The 24,548-nt window shown below is 52.6% G+C and overlaps 2 protein-coding genes, 1 long non-coding RNA gene and 3 other non-coding genes across 6 annotated transcripts in view; 4 read left to right on the top strand and 2 right to left on the bottom strand.

The window, feature by feature from the left end:
- The window catches only part of COG4 (component of oligomeric golgi complex 4), a 29,057-nt gene extending 19,747 nt beyond the window's left edge, over positions 1-9,310 (bottom strand). The window contains exons 1-7 of the mRNA XM_061565504.1: positions 9,130-9,310; positions 7,277-7,359; positions 7,049-7,163; positions 4,886-5,060; positions 3,957-4,150; positions 3,188-3,293; positions 1,215-1,372 (exon numbers count right to left, since the gene is read on the bottom strand). Of these exons, the coding sequence (XP_061421488.1) occupies positions 1,215-1,372; positions 3,188-3,293; positions 3,957-4,150; positions 4,886-5,060; positions 7,049-7,163; positions 7,277-7,359; positions 9,130-9,273 (975 nt within the window). The 5' untranslated portion in view covers positions 9,274-9,310. The remainder of the gene's footprint in view (positions 1-1,214; positions 1,373-3,187; positions 3,294-3,956; positions 4,151-4,885; positions 5,061-7,048; positions 7,164-7,276; positions 7,360-9,129) is intronic.
- A 2,203-nt stretch (positions 9,311-11,513) lies between these two features.
- Positions 11,514-17,639, top strand: LOC133350779 (uncharacterized). The gene is made up of 7 exons (XR_009756105.1): positions 11,514-11,669; positions 13,555-13,660; positions 14,171-14,242; positions 14,631-14,704; positions 15,939-16,032; positions 16,213-16,284; positions 17,137-17,639. It is a non-coding gene; the product is annotated as an uncharacterized LOC133350779 (long non-coding RNA).
- On the top strand, positions 12,746-12,877 carry LOC133351008 (small nucleolar RNA SNORA3/SNORA45 family). Its single transcript, XR_009756137.1, has one exon. It is a non-coding gene; the product is annotated as a small nucleolar RNA SNORA3/SNORA45 family (small nucleolar RNA).
- LOC133351009 (small nucleolar RNA SNORA3/SNORA45 family) lies at positions 15,250-15,381 on the top strand. The gene has a single exon (XR_009756138.1). It is a non-coding gene; the product is annotated as a small nucleolar RNA SNORA3/SNORA45 family (small nucleolar RNA).
- Positions 16,399-16,543, top strand: LOC133351010 (small nucleolar RNA SNORA79). Its single transcript, XR_009756139.1, has one exon. It is a non-coding gene; the product is annotated as a small nucleolar RNA SNORA79 (small nucleolar RNA).
- A 751-nt stretch (positions 17,640-18,390) lies between the features above and the next one.
- The window catches only part of LOC133350778 (nibrin-like), a 37,229-nt gene continuing 31,071 nt past the window's right edge, over positions 18,391-24,548 (bottom strand). Inside the window, exons 13-15 of the mRNA XM_061565503.1 lie at positions 24,202-24,300; positions 22,192-22,286; positions 18,391-19,240 (exon numbers count right to left, since the gene is read on the bottom strand). Of these exons, the coding sequence (XP_061421487.1) occupies positions 22,236-22,286; positions 24,202-24,300 (150 nt within the window). The 3' untranslated portion in view covers positions 18,391-19,240; positions 22,192-22,235. The remainder of the gene's footprint in view (positions 19,241-22,191; positions 22,287-24,201; positions 24,301-24,548) is intronic.

The following is a 24,548-nucleotide window of genomic DNA, read 5'->3' as shown; positions in this document are numbered from 1 at the left end:
CTGACCTCTGTGATTGCCAACAAGGGTTTTGCCACCAAGTACTAAGTCATGTTTTGCAGAGGGGTCAAATACTTATTTCCCTCATTAAAATGCAAATCAATTTATAAAATTTTGACATGCGTTTTTATGGATTTTGTTGTTGTTATTCTGTCTCTCACTGTTCAAATAAACCTACCATTAAAATTATAGACTGATAATTTATTTGTCAGTGGACAAACGTACAAAATCAGCAGGGGATCAAATACTTTTTTCCCTCACTGTATGCTTCTCGTTCTGTCTCTCAGTGTGATTCGAACAAAGACGGCCACCACATCGTGCGCGTTCAGATACGCTCCTGTGGCCGTCTGGAACGCTCTTCCTTCCGATATTCGGAAGCAGCTGTAGCTATGCACGATTAATTCATCTAAATTGAAAAGTTATTTCTTTAAAACTGCTTTTTGTGTTTAGTTTTTTGTCCTTCCCCCGCACCTCCGATTAGCACGGTTGGCTACGTATGGTGCGAAAGAAGTTCAACATACATACAAGTGTGCGTTTCTCCGTGCTCCTTTGCGTACTTTTTCAGCATTTATGTATCTGATCCGTGATTAGGAAAAAAATGGAATCACTGGGTAAGAACAAGGGACCTGTTCGATTTGACCATACTACATACAACACGTGGAATCTATCTGGACAATCAAACTCTGTTTAACTGGAGAGATCAAGAGAAATAATCTGGGATATTGTTAAATTGCGACATAGTTGGTCTCAGTGAGACGCAAAGAGCACCCTTCTCTCTCATGGAAGGGGAGTTGACAGGAACCACGGATTAGTGGGATTCTCAGTCAGTCCAGGAATCAAACATTGCGTTTTAGGTTTTCAGAGTAAGTAATTGAGGACTCTGGACAGGTGGCTCAGTAGTCAAGCGAGTGGCCCACAATCGAAAGGATGCGAGTTAAAATCCTGTTTGGAGGTTGACTCAGCCCATCATCCCTCTGGGGTTGATACAATGCTTACCACTTTGTGGGGAAGTCAACGGCATTTGTCCTACGGTTACTTTTCCCAGAAGTAGGAATATACATTTTTCGCCACTGGCTCAGGGCAGTATAGAGCAGCTGAGTACTGCACCAATGCTCATTTGAGCATGAAATCACCGACTTTGAATGAGAGAGGGAGAGGGCTGTTCAAAGCGATGAGCAGCAATCCTCGTCCAGATGGGGCTGTAGTTGACGACCCACCTTCTGCTCGTAGTGACGATGCTCCGTGAATCTGTCGACGACGCGCTGCACCTGCCGGTCACACTCCCCCTGCAGGTGCTTGAGCAGGACAAACAGGCGGCCGGGCCCGTAGAACGTCTCCACGATGGGCTGGTGCGTTTCCACTATGCGAGCGATTCCTGCAGCCAACGAAACGTTCACGTTATTAGGCTACACGTGTAGACCTGTGCCTTTATCCGGCCACGCCTTACAGAGGGTTGGCACCCAACCCGAGATAGATAGGTGTAAGCAATGATATTAATTAAGACTTGTAACACAGTTTTCGCTTGCTCTTGAAGCTGACTCAGAGGCGTGAGGAATCACAGACAAGCAGGAAGGCAGCCAGGCAGTGAGCCTGTGCCAATAAATGCCCAAGCTCTGCAATCCTCTATATATGAAGATGTTTTCAGCCAAGTAATGAGTATTTATACGTGTGGGAGGAAACTGGAGCTCCCGGAGAAAATCCACGAATGTGAGGCTGACAATACTCCATCCCCATAAGATGGCGATTAATCAAGTTGCTGTAAAGCCTTCTCCTGTCAAGCCAGGGTATAGCACCTCGAGCCCCACGGGTAGGGAGCTTCACAACATTTGTGTGATCCACCAACTCTTGCTGCCTCCACAAGTGCTGGATCACAGGCCACAAGCAACATAATCACCGCCCACAAAATTTGAAGTTAAATGGTACAACTTTTAGGTGTGTGACTTTGCTACATTCTTGAAATATTCTGGAACATCTTAACCCTGAAACTTTATTGATTTCAGTTTTGCACCACAGTGGCATGTTACTGAACCATTTAACTCAAATCTCGTGCACTAATAAGAGGCTGGGAGGCCCAAACCCCTGCCCTCCCCTCTCGCCTGGACGGCCTCGCTCAGAGAGACCTGCTGGCCATCTAGGCAAGAAAAGGTGCCTGCTCGGTCTATGTGTAGCGCTGAGCGCCCCACCACCGCAGTCTCCGTGACGAGCAACGCCAGCTGTACGACCACCACCCGCAACAAGTCCAGCTGCTCCGGCACCTTCTTCCAGCCGTTTTCGGGCTGCTGGTGCGGAGATGCTGCGTCTGGATCGACCGCCAACTCCCCCACCGTGGTTTCAATAACCGGGACCACGGTTCCCGGGGTCGGCAGGAGGTCTTGGGTCGCATTTTCATCGTCGGAAGACGCCACAGGTGGGTTCCGTTTCTTCTGATGTTTGAACATACTGAAATCTTCGCTGTTTAACACAAGTTCTTCTGTTTAATATATTTTTTTAACCACTTCTGACTCCAATGTAATGAGCGATTCCGCGACACGTCGTGTAGAGGGTACTTCTTCTTTATTCTGACACGGGCACAACACGGGCCAACCTGATCCTTCTCACTCTGAGTACACACTGAGATATTTACGTCTCTACTGGCTACACACACGGCCGATCACTCGGCTACGCCGCTGGCTGGTGGCGTGACGAGGATGGCGATGGAAGCCCGCAGGGGATCTTCCACGTGGCCGGACGACGGAGAGAGCAACGCAGTCCGGACCCAAGAATCCACACACCAACCCCGAGCCCTGATCTGTCCCCGCTTATACTGTATCTCCCCAGGCGCGGCTAGGCTCCACCTCCGGCCACGCCCTCTCGTGGAACCTTCGAGCAGGTTCCCGGAGCATCTCGGCCAACCCCGCCTATTACCTTTGCCCCAGATACCTCTCCCTTCCAGATTGGATGTTGTCTTTAGCGGTGCCCATACCCGTGCTTCCCTTTCCCAGCCAGCAGGTGTCATCATGTCATTTCATATGTATAAAAGCAAAACTATCCAGCAATTTTGGAAAAGGCAGAAATACGAGAAAAATAACGAAGCCAAGTGTGTTAATGAACTTGATAAAGACAAACAATCTTCCTATATTATCAAACATCTCTATCCTGGCATCATTGGCATCACCCGATGTATGAAGGCCCCCCCCTCACTCCCTCGCACCTTCAAAGAGCAGGGTGAGGGTGTCTGCAAAAATGACGCCAGCTCGCTTATCGCCCACATCCGTGGTCATGGCGAGCTGCAGGTTCTCCTCCGCCTTGATGGCGACCTGCACAGCCACACGGCAAGGGCCAGGACCATTGGTCTCACGTGGGAAGAGCTTGTCACAGCCCCAGGTGTGTGTCAGTGGCTAATCACACCATTCGCATGCACAAACTCACACTGATAAGCATTGGGATGTGTTTGAAGTGCCAATAAGATGGATATCTAATCGGTGGCACTGACGGCATGGCCCTCTGCCTATTTAGTTTAGGGCCCATGTTATGTATCTGGACAAACAGCATGCCCATCAATGAGCACGGTTGGCTACGTATGGTGAGAATGAAGTTCAACATACATACATCGCTGCCAATTGCACCTTTATAATTATTATACTTGCTTACCCACGACAGCCCGAGTCCCAACTCTTTTTCAGGGTCTTGCTAAGTTGTCAGAGTTGGGGGTGATGATTGTTGTGCCTCCCAATCATGTGGTTTGCAAGAAATTTGTGTAATTTGAGAAGTTTGAGCCATAACACCGACACACACGAAGGTGTGTTCTTTTGACAGACATCACTGCATCTTGAACATCAACTGCGACCCTCGCATCAACAGGCGAACGCGTTAACGATGGGCCATGTCACATAGCTCATGCAAAAGTAACAACGTCCATCCCCGCAGCATTGACAGGCTTCAGGAGAAGTTGGCATCTCAGCCGGGTGGCAGTGGCGCACCTGGGCACAGAGGTACTGCGCAAACTTGCTGAGGCCTTCGTCGTGAAGGCCCAGCAGGGGGAAGATCTTGAAGAAGCGCTCCACTTGCGGAAGGTTTCCCTCCTTTATGGCCGCGTCAAACCGCACCACCACGATGGCCTTCAGTTTCTTCTCGGCGTCTTGCAGCAGGCCGAGGTTCGTGTCCGCCATCCCACCTGGTTTAAAAACGATGGCACATGGCGCCGTGTTCAGAGTGAGCATTATTACCGAATCACTTGTTATACTTTCATCATTAATATTTGTTTCTACGCTTGCTTACCCAGGAAAGTTATTTTAGGAAGGTTTTGCGAAGCCTTCACAGGAGGGGACAATGTTGCTCTGTGAAATTTTTCAGCATTACAATGTTTTTTTAGCTATGGGAGGAAACCGAATAACTTGAAGGAAAACCATGCAGAACAGGGGGAGGACATACAAACTCCACACAGAAAGGCGCCCGAGCTGGGAATTGAACTCAGGACCTTCTAGCCCTGAGGCACAAGTACTATCACTGCGTCACCCTGCCACCCATGAAAAAATAGAAAGGCAAAAATTACTCGATAGTCACATTAGTTCCATTTGTTACGGCATCCAAAACACGAATTGGTGTCTAATACAGGAAACAAAAGCAGGTCAGCAAGCGAGGGTGTCAGGTGTAAAGGTCTGTATAACTACAACCTACAGATCAGTGCAGCGCCTCATACCTTACTGGACATCTGTGATAAAGAGCTTAACAGCTCATTGGATTCCTCCAGTATAAATATTCTGATTCTGATCTTTATGAAATGAGCAATAGCGTAATAACTGCACATACCCCATCGCAATGCCCCCACGCTATGTTGTGCACCGTTCTGCACGCTGAAGACACATGAGTGGTGTCGAGATGAGAAACCAACGTGGGAGAGGCCTCTCACCGTCCCTGCCGTCGCGACTCATTTCTAGCACGGACTTGTCCAGCGAGAGGAAGCGGTGAACGTGGCCCGCGGCCGTCTCGTAGTCCTCGCTGTTGAGAGCGGCCTGCACCCCGTCGGTGCACAGTGCCAGGTCCAGGATATCGTCCACGCGCTGGATCGCCTGGTACACGCGCGTCTGTGCACACACATACACATGCGTGCCGCACTTCACTTGCAGTCGATGTATTTCACGTGTATACCGTTGTCTGTTTGCATACACAACGCTCACTCAATTGGGATTAGACACAGCAGTTGCACCACCACTCCTACTGTGAAACCACTGCAGGCTGTGTCTGAGAAACGCAGCAGTGCCTTCCTCCGTGATCCCCTTTCTCAATAACAATGGTGCGAATACCAGATGTGCCAAATTATTATTCACGTAATAGTGACACCAATTGATGTTTCAATCATTTTACTGTTATTTCTTAAAGTAAATTGAGCCAAACAAAATGTATTTTATTTAATATTACGTTTGTGCAGTTTTTTATTTGTAATATAACACCGATTTTACACCTGTTTTGTTGCCAGAAAAAAGGGGAAAACCCTATTATGACCGTTGTTTTTGTTTTGATTTTTATTTGCTTCATTGTTCACCCCCTGAAAGAAGCAAATAGCAGCAGTTGTTGTTGCATGCGTGTAAGCATGTGTGTTAAAATACAGGGTCATTTAACAACAGGTTTAATGTATTCTTTGGGTCTTTCGGTAAAGTAATTTAACAACAGGTTCAATGTATTCCTTGGGTCTTTCGGTAAAGTCACGTAAATAGAAAAAATAATCACATTTTTTTATGCGGTGGGCTCACACGAAATTGATTTCTCCAAGACGAAGGTACTCTGCAAACCCACTAGCTATCAACAAAGATTCGTTCATGAAGCCATCCAGATATATAGACAAAGACAATTTCAACCGAGAAGATGGGTACAAACTGAGCAATCATTAGAAAGACGTTGTTAACCAGTTTAAGTCATAACTGGCTGTGATGTTTCCATCCTACCTTCCGATGTTGGCGGTTATTTTCGACTCTCTGATTTTAAATTGACAGGTTGGATGTCTCGCACTGGCACAGCCGCCGTCGCTCGTGTCCTCGGTGTGGCGGCGGCTCTGCGACCTTACATTGACAGGCTCATCTCTCACGGTGCAGTGGCAGCCTCCGCGCCCCCGTCGTGGGGGTAGCTCTGCGATCTTACATTGACAGGCTCATCTCTCACTTTAACATCACTAGCCCCGCCCACTTCGTTTATGACCCTTGAGCTACACCCATTTCAAACCTTTAAAACAGCCTGCCTCAGCAGCTTTCTCCTTTTTTTCTCCTGATGACGATTGCTTGTGTTGCGATCGAAACGTCGTGATATTTGTATTATTTTTTATTCACCTAATTAAAATTTTCTTATTTTATTGTAATTCTTTTTTCTATTTTCGTGACTTTACCGAAATAATATGAATTCCTGCAGTCACAAAAGCTTTAAGTCAAGGTTTATTTGTGAGGAGGAAAACATTGGCCACTCAGTGACAGTTAGGAAAAATGCGGAATGTTGAAATTACCGTTCTTTTTTTAACCTAGTCTGCTATGCATCAGTGACAAAAATCCCTGGCCTCCTCTAGGTCGACTCAGCCTTAATGAATACCTAGTGCAGTATGACAATGTCACCAATGGGGAGGCGAAGGCAGCTGGGCATGGTGCTGACCACACTACCTTTCCCATGTGCCGTGTTGGCCTTCATAAGTGCTTGCTAATGGACCTTGCCCCAACAGTCTGTTAAGGCTAGAGGGGATATTTGCATCTTTGTGTGCCTGCGTGCACACGTGTAAACAGTAACACCTCTTCAAGTCACGCTAACACACACATGCATCTGTCAAATGGATCGGCGCCCGATTGGTCACCAAAGATAAATTCCTGTGCTCCGACTCCTTGCATCTGCTCTGCCGCTTTCGCACGATGGAACCGACACTCATTTATCACAAACTGGGTGAAACGCTTCTTACGCAGCATTGCCAACATAGAATAACCTGAGCCAATTCATGCATTGCACTGTTGTGTTGAGAGTTCAAACCCATCGTGCAGTCAGCAGGGACACTTGCTGCAGGGTGTGGGTGGGGATGATGTGTGCCCAGGCGTGCCCACACCTTGGCCAGGTCCAGCTGGCGGACTTTGCTGCTGATGTTCTCGGCCAGGTTGCAGGTAAAGTTGATCATTCCAGCGAGCTGAGAGGCATCCCCTTCAATCAGCTGCAAGTTTGGTCTGACAGATGGCAGCGCCAGAAGCATTGTATTGTACGTAAAAAACTGTAAAATACACTATGCATTTGAAATGTTAATCTATATTTAAAGGTTATAAATGAGAGCTACACTCACCGCATGCGATGCAGAGAGCCCATTTTTGACTCCAATCCACTCTGCTTCTCCAGCAATGAGTCCAGTTCAGCTGTGACTTCTTCCTGCAGTCCGTCGACATAATACTCTATAAACTAAAACAATAAATTATGTTTTATATTACCAGGTAAGACCCACTGAGATATATAGCTATTTTTCAAAAGCGACCTGGCCACAAATGATAGATCAACGAAGTGGTTTATCATGTGGAAACTCATAGCAGCCAAATAATTTAAATGCATGTTTCTAAATGTGGAGGGATAAACCGGAGGATCCGGAGAAAAATCCAGGCAACCACAGGGAGACGTGCAAACTCCAAATATATAGCAGCCATCTGGGTCGGGATCGAACCTATGACCTCCTGTATACCAGGCGAGGTAGATATCTTCCACCCACTGTGTCGCCCACTCACCCAATGACACAATACACTCGCCTAATGAGGGCTCATTCCAACTCAATTTTGTGGTCTATAGCCAACGACCTTGATGGTAGTTTTAAGCCACTGACCCAGGTGGTGGACAGGGCTGTTGAAGGGCAGGGGCAATGGGGAAGGGCAGGGTCAATGGGGAAGGGCAGGGGCAATGGGGAAGGGCAGGGTCAATGTGGAAGGGCAGGGGCAATGGGGAAGGGCAGGGTCAATGGCAGGGTCAATGTGGAAGGGCAGGGGCAATGGGGAAGGGCAGGGTCAATGGCAGGGGCAATGTGGAAGGGCAGGGGCAATGGGGAAGGGCAGGGGCAATGGGGAAGAGCAGGGGCAATGGGGAAGGGCAGGGGCAATGGGGAAGGGCAGGGTCAATGGCAGGGGCAATGTGGAAGGGCAGGGACAATGGGGAAGGGCAGGGTCAATGGCAGGGGCAATGTGGAAGGGCAGGGGCAATGGGGAAGGGCAGGGTCAATGGCAGGGGCAATGTGGAAGGGCAGGGGCAATGTGGAAGGGCAGGGGCAATGGGGAAGAGCAGGGTCAATGTGGAAGGGCAGGGGCAATGGGGAAGAGCAGGGGCAATGTGGAAGGGCAGGGGCAATGGGGAAGTGGATGCTGATCAAGGGTCGGTGCCATGCGTGCAGTCTTGTCACAGCATCGACTCCAGCCACGTTTGACGCGCCGAGAGCAGCGAGAGCTCAGGGATCTTTGGTGTCAAACCTGAACTCGGCATGCACGCCCCATCGTGTGTAACTCAAGTCTAAAAGCAGTCACCGCCGCTTGATAATTGCCACGAGTGGGTCACATCCTGCTGCTGGCTGCAATGCACGAACGACAGTGCGGGGTTGTGAGGGGCGCTCGTGCCAAGTGGAGTTCGGTGAGCATCGGGGGAGTGGTGACCGGCGAGTTGTGGTTTGGTGCGGGGCCCTGCTCCGTCTTCGCAACGGGGAGGGCAATGGTTGCCGCTTCCCCGCGACAGTGGTTTGGGAGTCGTCACGGCCAACTCATTATCGCACGACGTCACGGAGTCTTTAACATCCACGGTTAGACAGCGGTCCGAGTTCTCCGGAGAGCGCGTCTCTTGTGGTTAATAACGAACACAATTGTAACTGCTATGGGCCAAACCTCCCACCGCTAAACATGAGCCTGCTAATTACTCCACTGGGATCAGACGGCAGAAGCAGCAGCAACATCGCCCCCTACTGCGAACAACTCGGCAGGAGCCTCCTGAACAAGAGTCTTGAGGACTCTGCAGAGATTTCCCGGGTAAACGAGTGAAATAACAACAATAACTATGTTGACGAACGACGATGATACATCCGCAGCATTAACCGGGGCGGCCGGTCGGAATGGAACCGCGAATCTCAACGCTGCGAACGCGCGACCGCCGGGCTGGCCCCGCGTCAGCGGGCACCTCGTCGCGACACAGGCGCTCGTAGTCGCGCTGCAGTTGCCCGAGCTCGGCCAGGCCGCGCATCGCCTCCCACGACAGCGCGGAGGATGAGGAGGTGAAGGCGGCCCGGTCGCGGTGCGACGTGGAAGCAGAGGCCGCCGCCATCGCGCTTCCTTGCGTGGTGACGTCACCGCGCAGGCCACGGAGCGTTTCCTCGTGCGTGATGGCGTCACCGCGCACGCGGCATCGACACGCCCCTCTATGGGCGTCACCGCGCACGCGGCATCGACACGCCCCTCTATGGGCGTCACCGCGCACGCGGCATCGACACGCCCCTCTATGGGCGTCACCGCGCACGCGGCATCGACACGCCCCTCTATGGGCGTCACCGCGCACGCGGCATCGACACGCCCCTCTATGGGCGTCACCGCGCACGCGGCATCGACACGCCCCTCTATGGGCGTCACCGCGCACGCGGCATCGACACGCCCCTCTATGGGCGTCACCGCGCACGCGGCATCGACACGCCCCTCTATGGGCGTCATCGCGCACGCGGCATCGACACGCCCCTCTATGGGCGTCACCGCGCACGCGGCATCGACACGCCCCTCTATGGGCGTCATCGCGCACGCGGCATCGACACGCCCCTCTATGGGCGTCATCGCGCACGCGGCATCGACACGCCCCTCTATGGGCGTCATCGCGCACGCGGCATCGACACGCCCCTCTATGGGCGTCACCGCGCACGCGGCATCGACACGCCCCTCTATGGGCGTCACCGCGCACGCGGCATCGACACGCCCCTCTATGGGCGTCACCGCGCACGCGGCATCGACACGCCCCTCTATGGGCGTCACCGCGCACGCGGCATCGACACGCCCCTCTATGGGCGTCACCGCGCACGCGGCATCGACACGCCCCTCTATGGGCGTCATCGCGCACGCGGCATCGACACGCCCCTCTATGGGCGTCACCGCGCACGCGGCATCGACACGCCCCTCTATGGGCGTCACCGCGCACGCGGCATCGACACGCCCCTCTATGGGCGTCACCGCGCACGCGGCATCGACACGCCCCTCTATGGGCGTCACCGCGCACGCGGCATCGACACGCCCCTCTATGGGCGTCATCGCGCACGCGGCATCGACACGCCCTCTATGGGCGTCATCGCGCACGCGGCATCGACACGCCCCTCTATGGGCGTCATCGCGCACGCGGCATCGACACGCCCCTCTATGGGCGTCATCGCGCACGCGGCATCGACACGCCCCTCTATGGGCGTCATCGCGCACGCGGCATCGACACGCCCCTCTATGGGCGTCATCGCGCACGCGGCATCGACACGCCCCTCTATGGGCGTCACCGCGCACGCGGCATCGACACGCCCTCTATGGGCGTCACCGCGCACGCGGCATCGACACGCCCTCTATAGGCGTCATCGCGCACGCGGCATCGACACGCCCCTCTATGGGCGTCATCGCGCACGCGGCATCGACACGCCCCTCTATGGGCGTCATCGCGCACGCGGCATCGACACGCCCCTCTATGGGCGTCATCGCGCACGCGGCATCGACACGCCCCTCTATGGGCGTCATCGCGCACGCGGCATCGACACGCCCCTCTATGGGCGTCATCGCGCACGCGGCATCGACACGCCCCTCTATGGGCGTCATCGCGCACGCGGCATCGACACGCCCCTCTATGGGCGTCATCGCGCACGCGGCATCGACACGCCCCTCTATGGGCGTCATCGCGCACGCGGCATCGACACGCCCCTCTATGGGCGTCATCGCGCACGCGGCATCGGCACGCCCCTCTATGGGCGTCATCGCGCACGCGGCATCGACACGCCCCTCTATGGGCGTCATCGCGCACGCGGCATCGGCACGCCCTCTATGGACGTCATCGCGCACGCGGCATCGGCACGCCCTCTATGGACGTCATCGCGCACGCGGCGTCGACACGCCCCTCTATGGGCGTCATCGCGCACGCGGCATCGACACGCCCCTCTATGGACGTCATCGCGCACGCGGCATCGGCACGCCCTCTATGGACGTCATCGCGCACGCGGCGTCGACACGCCCCTCTATGGGCGTCATCGCGCACGCGGCGTCGACACGCCCCTCTATGGACGTCATCGCGCACGCGGCATCGACACGCCCCTCTATGGACGTCATCGCGCACGCGGCATCGACACGCCCCTCTATGGACGTCATCGCGCACGCGGCATCGACACGCCCCTCTATGGGCGTCATCGCGCACGCGGCATCGACACGCCCCTCTATGGGCGTCATCGCGCACGCGGCATCGACACGCCCCTCTATGGGCGTCATCGCGCACGCGGCGTGCTGGGAGGGATATAAAACGGATCGCCGCGTGGGGAGACGCTCTCTTTGCGACGGGGACACTGAGAGGGGGGCTGGGAGAGAGACACTGGAAGAGGGGAGACACGGGGCGAGAGACGAGGGTAGAGAGACGGAGACACGAGGCGAGAGACGCGACATGGGTACACGCGGCCTGGATACGAGGCGACACGAGGACTCTGAACGCGCCGTGGTGAGGTGAGAGAGAAGCCCCCCCCCCCCGTGCTGTGTGCTAGAGCGCCCTTGTGGACCTTCACCGTGATCTAGAGCTGCTGTCCGGGAGTTGCTGAATCTGTTTAGCACCGGGGACCGCGCCAGGACGCGCCCCCCGGCACAGAGCGCGGCCTACCCGCCAGAGCCGCAATCCGATGCCCCCCCCCGTCTCGACGAGACCTGCGGACGATTATTTTGTAAACGATTACCCAGTAAGAACGCAACTTAAAATCCGTGTACCCCAAAGCGGATTGTTTCAAGCTCGGGAGGTTAAAAATGAAACTTGGTGAATGCGCGTTATTGCCTTTCAAGCGCACTGCGGGGTTAGTTGGGTTATAAAAATGTTTTACAAAACCGGTAACCGCTTGAAAACCTCGCGACAAACCCGGCGGTTACCGGTTTGCCGCGCAGCAATGCCACGTGGGCAGTGGCCTCGCGGTTGCCGCTTTGTGGTCGCGGGGAGACGGCAGATCGACCCCAGAGGCCGCTACACCGCGGGTGCTACACCATGGGGTGTAGCGGCGATTTGATGACGGTGGACGTTAAAGACTCCGTGACGTCGTTCTCGAGAGCGAGGCCATTGTGTGGCGGCGTCATGGACCACATCTGCCCAATTTGAAAAATTTACCCGCAAAAAATGTTAGTGCGTAGCAGCAACTTGGCCCCTTCTGGGGAAACCTGCAGGACCCTCCTGAAAAATATTCTTGAGATTCGGCGAGGTTTGCTTGGGGAAATGAACGGAATAAAATATTTAAAACTGAAACGTGCAAATATCTACGCCACGTGGTAACTGAGACCAATGGGTGCATGAATGGCGACTTCATTCCACTGGAATCCATTTTCGTATTAAGGTCCCAAGGTTGTGAATAACGAGTCTAGCCGTGTCGGTTTCAACACATTTACAGAGGCAACACTGTTCCTATGAGGCTCCAGGTTTTGGGCGACACTTTTATCACTTTACTCCGTTTTCCCTACGGAAATTCCCGGATAGCATCGCTTGCTGTAAGGACTTGGTGTTGGCGTGATTATCTCACGTGGGCTCGTAATTCACAGAGTTGTCGCGCGAGGCTTAGAGTCATGTGTTGGGGTTTGCGTCTCCTCCACATGCTAAAGCACTCGCAGAGAAATCTGCGCGCCTTTATTCACTGGCTGCCTCTGTCGTGAGTCTGCCGGTCACCGGGCCTGCTACAATAAACTAAAGCGACACTTATTTTATCAGGCAAGGCCCACTGAGCTGTGTAGATACATTTCAGAAGCGCCCTCGTCACGAGTGATAGCTCAAAGTGGCTTTGGAAATGTATAGCAGCCTAAACACGTGTTTCTAAATGTGGAGGGGAAACCCCGTAGGGCCAAGCGACCACGGGGAGAGAGACGCAGGCTCTCAACATGGAGCAGGTGTCAGGGTCGGGATCAAACCCACGACCTGCATATCGGGCGAGGTGGTTGCCATCTCCCAGCCACCGCGACGCCCACAGCCACCGCGACGCCCACTGTCCCTTGACAATGAAGGGTGGTGGCATCTCGTGCCTCGCAACAAGTTGGCCGAGTTAAATTCCGGACTCGGGCACTTTTATTTGTGCAGTTTGTATTCTCACTCCACCTTGCTGCATGGTGGGTTTCCGCCAATAGCTAAACAGCTTGATTCTGAGAAATAGCCGGCAAATTGCTCTGTGAAAAAAAGCTTCACAGCTCATCGGATAAACATCGTTCCAAGCGTGAACACTTGGCAAGGACCCTCCTGACAGCGAGTCTTGAGACTCCGCGGCTTTCCCGGGCAAGCGTCACCGTCTGCGTGGTGGTGGTGGACTGTAATGTGTGGCCTGTTCCTCTCGCCGGTGTGTGGTTGACCCCCCCCCCTGCCTGCCCACAGTCGCCACGCGCTATAAACAAGCTATGAACAAGTCGTCGGCGTGGCTGCGGTGGGATGGTGCAGGCCTGGGACCTGGCGCCGCCTGCGCGCGCGGAGACCCCAGCAGGTGAGCGGCGCCCTGCACTGGGGCTGTAACGCAGTTGATGGACTACTTCGATGGAATCGCCTATAGCGCAGATATTAGCCAATCAAAATAAGGCGAGCGTGTCGCACGACGCTACACTAACCTATGGGATCACTCGATCCATGGATCTATTGGCACGGGATCGACACCGATTAACCCACAAAGTACGATCGACTTTGAGCTGGCTTGCCGGATCGACTGAGCAAAATCTATACAATTACCACGATCCACCGGACCGTATATGGGCAAAGACACGCCCCTTCAGGCAACACCACGCCGACTTGTATGGGCAGATCGCTGATTTCGTCGGTGTCCGATTTTATAGAATTTTGCAGCACCGAGCCAAGGGCCGCCCTTGCATGATGAGCTGATATGCATTCCGTGTTTCACATGATTGCCTGTGATTACTTGTTGCTTCTGAGCAAGGGCAGATGCCGGATCACCTGCGGTTGCGTTTGCCTGTGCACCGCTGACGTTCCCTTGTACTTTCAGGACGTGAACCCTCGGCCGCGTTTCTCCGTTCCTCATCGGTGTCTGGGTATGCCGAGTCCTTGTTCCCAGACGGTAAGAGACTTTGTTTACGTACAGTATGCAGCCACTGTCACTTCCTAAGCTTGTATAATGGTTGGCCTCCAGTTTCGTGGCTTTCTGTGCTCTGCTATGGATAAGTGGTCGAATGGGTGTCCATTTGGTAACTGACCTGAGGTTCAATAACATTATCCTTGTGAACGCGATGGTGGGTCTTCTGATAGAGCAATACTCGTATAACGCTTATTTCCAGAATGCATTTCCCCTCCATTATTATTTGGCACTTCATGTGTTTTTGCTCTATCAATACAGAGTGCATGCTTGATATGCCAAACTTCTCCTGCACGAACTGCAACCAGCAGAAAGTGCACACACGATGGTATTGGAAGCCTGACCACATTCTGCATGTGTTTCTCATGCGCAGGCACGTGGTCCTCCGTCAGGAAGCTGCTTGAATGCACGTTCCTGTGAAAACGCTGCTTGGCCATTGAGTTGGAGGTGAGCAAACTTGGAGGTTCGCAGCGTTGCACTGTTGCTGCTTTCGCTACCGGGCAGGGAAATAATGTTTTGACTTAAGGCCTCGGCCTAGTGGCCTTGATGTGATTTTGTTGTGGCTGATTCCATGTGTGGAGCTGCAGCTATAGGGGGGGTGGGTGTGTGTGAGGCCTAGAGTCATGTGGTGGGGTTCGTGTCTCCATAGCGCTCGTAATATTGAAAACTGAAACGTGCAAATATCTAGACCACGTGGTAACTGAGACCACCGTGCCCGTCTGTTGCCAATGGGTGCATGAATGGTGACTTCATTCCACTGGAATCCATTTTCGTTTTAAGGTCCCAAGGTTGTGAATAACGACTCTAGCCGTGTCGGTTTCAACACATTTACAGAGGCAACACTGTTCCTGTGAGGCTCCAGGTTTTGGGCGACACTTTTATCACTTTTCTCCGTTTTCTCTACGGAAATTCCCGGATAGCATCGCTTGCTGTAACGACGTGGTGTTGGCGTGATTATCTCACGTGTGGGCTCGTCAGTCCCAGAGTTGTCGCGTGAGGCTTAGAGTCATGTGTTGGGGTTTGCGTCTCCTCCACATGCTAAAGCACTCGCAAAGAAATCTGCGCGCCTTTATTCACTGGCTGCCTCTGTTGTGAGTCTGCCGGTCACCGGGCCTGCTACATATACCTCCTGTGCTCAAGCAGCAGAGGAGAATTATGTTCATTAAGTTGCCCCGCCCTGAGGGAGTCCCAGACCATCTCTGTTCAAATGAAGTCCTCGTGGATCCGGTAGTGTTCCACTGTCGAGCGATTTGAGGCCGTGAATGTTGTGGTTTGTTTAAAATTATCACACTTTCTCTGCATAGTTCCTTTATGGTCCCTCAGCCTTGTCCTTCAGTGGTTAGTAAAAGTGGCACTTTGTGAGATGTAAACAGTGGCTGTCTTCTCAATAGACTGGTCCCTGATAGATGAATGTGACCATTTGCTCTGGAGCACAATATATTTGAGTAACATGATATCACTTGTGTATTCAGACAATGACTTGCATAGTAATAGTGTATCGGAATTGGATTTCCATGTTACAGATTAGGAGGCGGTTTGGACTTGTGTGTAGAGATTGCTGCCGCTGTTGATGCGAACGCTTGTGACGGTAACGAGAGGGTGCCGCGTGATCCTCCACGCTGCTGTCATGGACGTGTTCACTGTAAGGATGCGTGTGGTGACCACCTGCCTGTGCCCACAGCTGCCAGGAGCTGGACGATTCGTTGGCGCTGCTGCGGTGAGATGGTGCAGGGCGGCACCTGGCGTTGCCTGCATGCGCAGAGACCCCCAAGCAGGTGAGCAGCGCCCTACAGTAGTGCAGAGCCAAGGGCTGCCCTTGCATGATGAGCTGATATGCATTCCGTGTTTCACATGATTGCCTGTGATTACTTGTTGCTTCTGAGCAAGGGTAGATGCAGGACTCCGTGGTTTCCGTTTTCCTGTGCACCGCTGATGTTGTTCTCTTGTATTCTCAGGGTGTGAAACATTGGCCACTTTCCTCCATTCCTCATCGGCATCTGGGTACCCAGAGCCCTTGTTCCCAGACGGTGAGAGACTTTCTGACACTAATGGCCAGTCTGCCTGTGCTCTTTTTAATAAACACGTTGATGCATTTTTTAGCTCTTGTTTCCTCATATCCAGCTCTTGCTGGTAGCTTGTCTCGACAGGCGTTCCTCTTGCTGCTTGAAGCCATAGCAGCAGGATTTAGTTCTGTCGGAGAGCAAATGGCTTGATTCACTCTAGATGCCCGCCAGGCGGTTGTGCTGCCCCTCTACGGCATTTGGAAGTTTGCGAAGTCGGACAACTTGACCATTGAACATGAGCTATGCAACGCAGTGCAGAGGATGGGCACTAAGTGACCCAATGCAGTGCGGCATGTATACGTTATGGGGCGAATACTCGCCTAACACTCGAATTGGGTTTGCTTTACTGGTTAGTGTGCTGTCGCAATGCATGGAGATGTGGGGTGCCAGAGTGGTGATTTTAACTCCCTCCTCACCTGGTATACATGTCGTGGATTTAGAGTTTCACGGCTATAAATGACCATACTCTTTGGTTATTTCGGTAAAGTCACGTAGGTATAAAATAAATCAACGTTTCGGGCGCAACACAAGCATCTGTCATCAGGTGGGAAAGCATGGTCTGCTGCTGAGGCAGGCTGTTTCCACGTGAATAAGCCACTTTGTTAGGCTATCATTTGTGGCCAGGTCTCTTAAAAAGTTAATGGTAAACAATAGTTTGATGGATACAATTTATAATAAGACCGGCATTGGAGTAGACTGTGTGGGGGGCATTGACAGCTTTGGTGACGATGGCGTCTCTATCTTGACACCTGCTAATCGTTGTTTAACAAACACTTTATCGTGGCAATAATAATGTCTCCATTGCATTGTTTCTAGGTGAGCCTGCGGTTGGCTGCATTTCACCCGGGCGTGGCTGCTGTGATTGAAGGCGCTGTGTACATCAGGTGGAACACAATTGTTTCCTTGGTGCAACAAGATGCTTCAATGATTTACTGCTCAAATGAGCATTGGGGTAGTGCTTGTTTATAGCTCTGAGCCAGTTATGGCTGAGTCAACCCCCAACCAGGATTTGAACCTGCAAACTTGAGCTGATGGCTATTGCCAAGCCACCTGGCTGCGTGTTTATATCAACACTTGGGAATTGACTAAACATTCCTCTAGGAGATGTCTATCTGCAAATGCTAAGTAGGAATGTTTATTTAATGTTTTCTTTTTATTATTTCCCTTCTATGTGACTTTACCAAAAGAACCAAGAATAGGTTCTCAAGTGGTATATATATTAAAAATATGTAAAGCAACCATGATTGTATTCTACTTGCTGTGAACTCGACATGGAACTTAATGTTGAGTGGTAATATTTAAATAAATATTTGCCTTGAGTTGACTTGTGGATTGATTTGTGTCGTTGCAATCCCGGATGCAGAGTGCCGGCAGCCAATTTTGTGGGCAAGGTAGAGCAGTGATTGTGTGTCGGCAAGAACGGCCTGGGTTTAACTTTAGACTGGTGCCTTTCTGTGCAGAAGAATGCGTTGTCCCTGGTTTGCATGGGTTTCCTCCCATAGCTAAAACCGCATGTACAATCTCTTAGGTATTGGGCAATTGTGTAAATGCTGAAATTATCTGAAATTTACTCAACTAGCATTCCCACTGCAATCATGGCTGGACTCATGAAGAAGAGTTGAGGTTCAGCCAGGCTTTCATGGGTAAGCAAGCAGCCAGCAACAGGTGCTGATGGCCTGATGTTCTACGGCTGGGCAGAGTGGTGGACCCAAAGGTTTCTCTCCAGGAGAGCACATGGGCATGAGCGGCTTTATTAAGGAAAGCCAAACGACTTTTGATAGCTGAGCCTCAGCAAGTTCACCAATTTTCAAAAGGGGAGGCTCTTGTCAAAACAAGTGTGAGGGCTGCCACACTTCACACCATTGGGTTTTCACGTGTGTTGGTTGGGGGTGGCCTGTGGGGTCTTGGTGATGAACACTGCTCTAATCTGAAAATGCGTGGTGACACTTTCAATGGCACTGGGAAACAGTTCTGAAAGAAATTGGATGGAGGGCATCCTTGGGAATTCCATTGGCCCTGTGGTGCATGCATCCACGATTGTGGAAAATAAGTCTTGGAAACCCAACGAAGCATGAGAACATGAATTTATTGACTTCACTACTCACCAGACCTTGCCATGAGTTGGTATTAAAGAGTCGTCCTTATGCCTGGCCTTTAGTTAATAAAATATGGTGGGCTTCAAAAGCCACAGCTTTAACACAACCATCCCATCACGGTGCCTCGTGAATTTTACGAGTTTTCCTTCCTATAATCCATGTACTTGAATATTGGAGATTTCAGCCCTGGCAAGATCCAAGAAATCTCGTGAGTTTTGGAATTTCAGGATTAGCCGCTGCAAACAGTATGGGCACCGCAGATTTTTGAATTGATGGATTATTAGGAGCATGGATTTGTGAGTTTCTCAATTTCCAATTATTTTACAGTTTTGCATGTATTGTATAATATTAACGTGCACAAGAAAACTAAAGAGATGCAAGCAGTCACAAGCTATGGGTTTAGTTAGACTCAAGGTGCGGGGACAGTGGAGGAAATGCATGGAGATCCAGGGCCCGACGACAACGCTGGTACCACCCTGGCAGCCTGTGGCTGGGAAGGTCTGATGTGAGAAAACGTTCAAGAAATTCCAAGTGAGACGGCAAAGCTGTGGGAATGTGAGATACAATGTGGTTGCTTAATATTCATGTCAACGTTATTTCCTTAATTATGGATTGACTTATTTTTTTTGCCTTCACAATAGGCTTACAAGTTAAACGGACTGCCCGTAAGTCCTCTGCGAACTCCCTTACTGACTCGAGAGTAACGCCAAGTCTTGGCGGACTCCCCTTTCCCAGTCGTTCTGTAGTCGGGCCCAGGTCAGGTGGCGTGAGGGGCTGGAGTCGCCCCAGTCTTCCGCACATCACGCTTTGCTGGGACGCACGACCTGCAGTACACATGTGATACCGACGGCCATACTCAGCATGAAATCCAGTCGCCGTCAATAAACAATGACGGCGCATGCCGAGCAATCAGGGCCGTTAATGGGAGCATGCCAAGTTACACAAAAATTATCCGTGTCGTGGAACATTATTACAAAATAAACAGTCGACACCACCTTGTCATCTGGTGCCGCGTAAAAATAAGTATTAACTTTTTATTTTACCAGGTAAGGTCCACTGAGCTATTGTAGTTATTTTTCAGAATCGACCTGAATCACAAATTATAGCTCAAAGAAGTGGCTTATCACGTGTACATTTGTAGTGCCATAAGAGAGGAGGGGCTGCTGGGGACTCTGGGATCCTAGGCAGATAAGCCTTGGCGCCAGGCGCTAGGATCCCAGGCACCCCAGCCAGTTAAGCCCTTTGGCGCCACCAACGGGGGGGGGGGGGCTGTGTGTGCTCTGTGGAATATCTGGGGGGCGCACACAACCCCACCCCTCGTTGGGGACGAGGCATAAAAGGGCAGCTCCCTGGCCGATCGGGGCCAGTTGTAGCTCAAGACCCAAGACCAGCCAGAGTAGGACCCTGGACCCCCTCGTCTCGCTTGTCCTTGTAAGGGCCGGGACACTGTGAGGGCCAGTGGTGGGACTCTGGGACTCCCGGCTCTACGTCCTTGTAAGGGCGAGTTCCGAGGAAGCCAGAGTCCAGACCCGCACCTTGGCTGGGTCGGGTCAGATTAGCCTCCCCCTAGGGTAATTGTAGCCGGAGGACCCCAGAGCATAGCCAGAGTAGTGTATCTAGGCTGTGTACCTAGGCTGTAACAGTATCAGGACTGTTGGAGTGTTGTATTGTAATAAAGAAGTTACCTCTACAAGTGTCTCCGGAACCCATTACACATTAATAGCAGCAAATACTAAAAAAATGTACACATCCCATCAGCCACGTGGCCTGGAGATGCACAATTTCAGCAGCATTAGTTCAAAGCAAGTAAACTTTGGGCCGGTTCCTCATCAGCAGGCCTGATGGTGAACTGCCATTATAGGCAAGGACAGTCCATTGTGTTAAAGCAAGCCATTATTGGTGATGAGACAAAATATTGAAGCCCGAGAAAGCCGTGCAGGTGATGGGAAGTGTAACAAGACTTTTAGTACTGTTGTGGAGAGCCAGATGTGAAGGTGGCATCATATGCTAATAGGTGTTATGGAAGTTTACGGATGTGAACTTTATCTGGACGTTGGCCAGGAATTGAACGGTGGCACAAATGAAAAGTGGTCGTGGAGCTGACAACCGCATTGGAGCGCTGAGACACCGCTGCAAACAACTGGGTTCGAACCCAGGCAGCCACCGGGGAAGTTACTGGGTGTTTCACAGTCAGCAACTTGATAGGTTCACCCTGGCTTCCAATTATGGCACAACACTAATTGCCCAGTTGGGTTTCCCTGAACGTGACTGCCTCCAGAGGACTAAACAAAGCAGCTGTGAAGTTGATCTCGTCACGGAACCCTCCGGGGTGAAGCCAATACACGGCTGCTGCCGACTGGGCACCACGATGATGAGATGTTAACTGCCTCGCCTGGTATACAGGAGGTCGTGGGTTTGATCCCAACAGTGATGCCTGCTGTATATTTGGGAATAGGCTTTTACCCTTTCTGCCAATAAAACAGGTGTTAAGATTATCAAACACCAGATAGATACCTTTTCCAAGGCATGACATCTGCATTACTCACACATACTTGTGGCAAAATATGCAAACATGCTCTGATAATATATGGCATTGTCTTTGAAACTGATTGGCCTACACCAAAGACAGACTACTTTAAATCCTTGTCTCACCACCAGTGTGAGACCAGAGAACGCCAAAAGGCGAACAGTACAAAGTATCTGAACACTTGTTGCTCGGGTCGAGAAGTTATATCTATGAGATACATTTTTCCCAGCATCCAAAATTATGAAAAATAAGTATATAGGTTTTACCCTTTCTGGCAACAAAACAGGTGTTCAGGTTTATATTTGGTGTTTGGACATATTAATACCTGTTTCATTGCCAGAAAGTGTAAAACCTATATTCTTCTTCTTCTTGGTTCTTTCGGTAAAGTCACGACAGACCTGGTTTCACCTGAGAACGGTTGCTTGTGTTGTGGCCGAAACGTCGTGAGAATTATTTTATTATGTTTTATTTTTATTATTTTATTACTTCCTTTCTACGTGACTTTACCGAAAGAACCAAGAAGATGAATCCCTGCAGTCACGAAAGCTTTAAACCTATATTCTTATTTTAAATAATTTTTGATACTGGAAAAAAGGTCCCATAGATATGTATTTTTGGAGTTTGCGTGTCTCACCGTGGTCGCGTAGACTTTTCCCCAGGCCCTCTGGTTTTTCCCCCCACATATCGAATCAACATCACACATTTAGAGTAATTGGCTGCTATAAATTTCCACAAGATAAACCACTTTTTTGAGCTGTCATTTGTGACCATGTCGCTTTGGAAAAATAGTTGTTTGGCTCAGTAGGCCTGACCTGGTAAAATAAGAATATTTTAGTTAAAATTAAGTTTAGACTCATCTCCTGTTCAAGACCTTCAAGGGCCACATTCTTCATGTCTGTAACTTAACTTTACTATGGTTTATAAACGTCGTTTGAGCAAACCTTTGTTTCAGGAAATGTATTTAATATGTCTCGGCACCGTTTTCTTCTTGACGCGGGTGTTTGTGCTCAGATTTCTATTTGGTGTTTTTAGCTTAAGATCTCTGCTTCACGGTTTTGCGTGCTTCCTTTTGCCATTAAGTTGACCCAAGTGTGTCGTGTCACAAACGAGGCTCATGCTGGTCTCTCGAGTTCTCAACTCGTTCAAACGAAATAAACCAAACTCCTCTGGCCCAAGTGGCACAGGCCTCACCGTGAGACCTTCGAGTGGGGTAATGGCACAATGCCAACAGCCACCATCAAAGATTACCAAGAGGTGGCGACCGGTGAGATGTGCAGTTGCTGCACGCCCTTTCACCCAAACAGATTGTCCGCTAAGACTTCCTCCTGGGTTCTTTGACTCTCCTGCACAAGGCGACATGACAGAAAATCATGGGGCACGCCAAACGGAATGCACAAACGTACGATAACGCTGCACACTTCCCCAAGACGTATTAAACCATCTGGTGATGGTGCTGCTGCTGCTTTGGCAGCGGTGCACAAGGGCAGTTAACAAAAACAACTCAACACGTTCGTCAATTGCAACACTGTGGTCTCACAAAAACTAACAGACTACGTTTTGGGTATCGACCCTTCACAGCCCAAACTGCCACTCTGGTCTCTCTGTCCACTGTGCAAAAGAAGCACCATGACAAGACATGTCACCGATTGGATAGTTTTCCTTTTTAAGGCCACAGTGTTGTTATTGACAAATGTGCCCCCATGTCCCCCACATCATCACGTCCCCCGCTGCACCCACGTCCCCAATTCACCCACGTCCCCCACATCACCGCGTCCCCCACACCACCACGTCCCCCACAACACTGCGTCCCCCACACCACCACGTCCCTCACACCACCGCGTCCCCCACGTCCCCCACACCACCGCGTCCTCCACACCACCGCGGCCCTCACACCACCGCGTCCCCCACGTCCCCCACACCACCGCGTCCTCCACACCACCGCGTCCCTCACACCACCGCGTCCCCCACGTCCCCCACACCACCGCGTCCCTCACACCACCGCGGCCCCCACGTCCCCCACATCACCGCGTCCCTCACACCACCACGTCCCCCACGTCCCCCACAACACCGCGTCCCCCACACCACCGCGTCCCCCACATCACCGCATCCCCTACACCACCACGTCCCCCACGTCCCCCACAACACTGCGTCCCCCACACCACCGTGTCCTCCACACCACCGCGTCCCCCACGTCCCCCACACCACCACGTCCCCCACACCACCGCGTCTCCCCACACCACCGCGTCCCCCACACCACCGCGTCCTCCACACCATCGCGTCCCCCACACCACCGCGTCCCCCACGTCCCCCACACCACCACGTCCCCCACGTCCCCCACCCCACCACGTCCCCCACGTCCCCCACAACACTGCGTCCCCCACACCACCGCGTCCTCCACTCCACCGCGTCCCTCACACCACCGCGTCTCCCACGTCCCCCACACCACCGTGTCCCCCACGTCCTCCACACCACCACGTCCCCCACAACACCGCGTCCCCCACACCACCGCGTCTCCCCCACATCACCGCGTCCCCCACATCACCGCGTCCCCCACGTCCCCCACATCACCACGTCCCCCAAACACCACCACGTCCCCCACATCACCGCGTCCCCCACATCACCGCGTCCCCCACGTCCCCCACACCACCACGTCCCCCACGTCCCCCACAACACTGCGTCCTCCACACCACCGCGTCCCTCACACCACCGCGTCCCCCACACCACCACGTCCCCCACAACACCGCGTCCCCCACATCACCGCGTCCCCCACGTCCCCCACAACACCGCGTCCTCCACACCACCGCGTCCCTCACACCACCGCGTCCCCCACATCACCGCGTCCCCCACGTCCCCCACAACACCGCGTCCTCCACACCACCGCGTCCCCCACACCACCGCGTCCCCCACACCACCGCGTCCCCCACACCACCGCGTCCCCCACACCACCGCGTCCCCCACACCACCGCGTCCCCCACACCACCGCGTCCCCCACACCACCACGTCCCCCACACCACCGTGTCCCCCACGTCCCCCACACCACCACGTCCCCCACGTCCCCCACACCACCACGTCCCCCAAACCACCACGTCCCCCACACCACCGTGTCCCCCACACCACCGTGTCCCCCACACCACCGTGTCCCCCACGTCCCCCACACCACCACGTCCCCCACGTCCCCCACACCACCACGTCCCCCACACCACCACGTCCCGCACGTCCCCCACAACGCCACGTCCCCGTGTCTGCTCCTCCAGTCACCTCTATCCAGGCGTGGTCGTCGGTCTCCTCCTCATGGTGGTACAAATCGGAGACGGCGATGACGACGCGAGGCAGCGTGGACGTGACGCTGCGGGCGGCCTGCACGCCGCACGATCGACCGCGCTCCCTCACGTTACCGACGATGATGACGCCGTGGCCGCAGCGTGTTCACCTCTTGTTTCAGAGGTTCGTGGTTCAAATCCGACGGTTCGCCCTGGTTACTACTGCGGGCGCTGTAAAATACTCCACACGGGCTGCTTCGCGGTGGACCTTCGAGATCTCACGGTTTCTACGGAAAGTGTGGCCTGCTACATGTTGGCGTCATGGTGCAAAATGACGTGCTCATG

This window comes from Lethenteron reissneri, chromosome 35 (genome assembly GCF_015708825.2).
Source record: "Lethenteron reissneri isolate LAM-NWPU_2019-01 chromosome 35, ASM1570882v1, whole genome shotgun sequence".
Lineage (NCBI taxonomy): Eukaryota > Metazoa > Chordata > Hyperoartia > Petromyzontiformes > Petromyzontidae > Lethenteron > Lethenteron reissneri.
The sequence above is the reverse complement of the archived record's forward strand: the minus strand, read 5'-3'. Positions and strand labels throughout refer to the sequence as shown.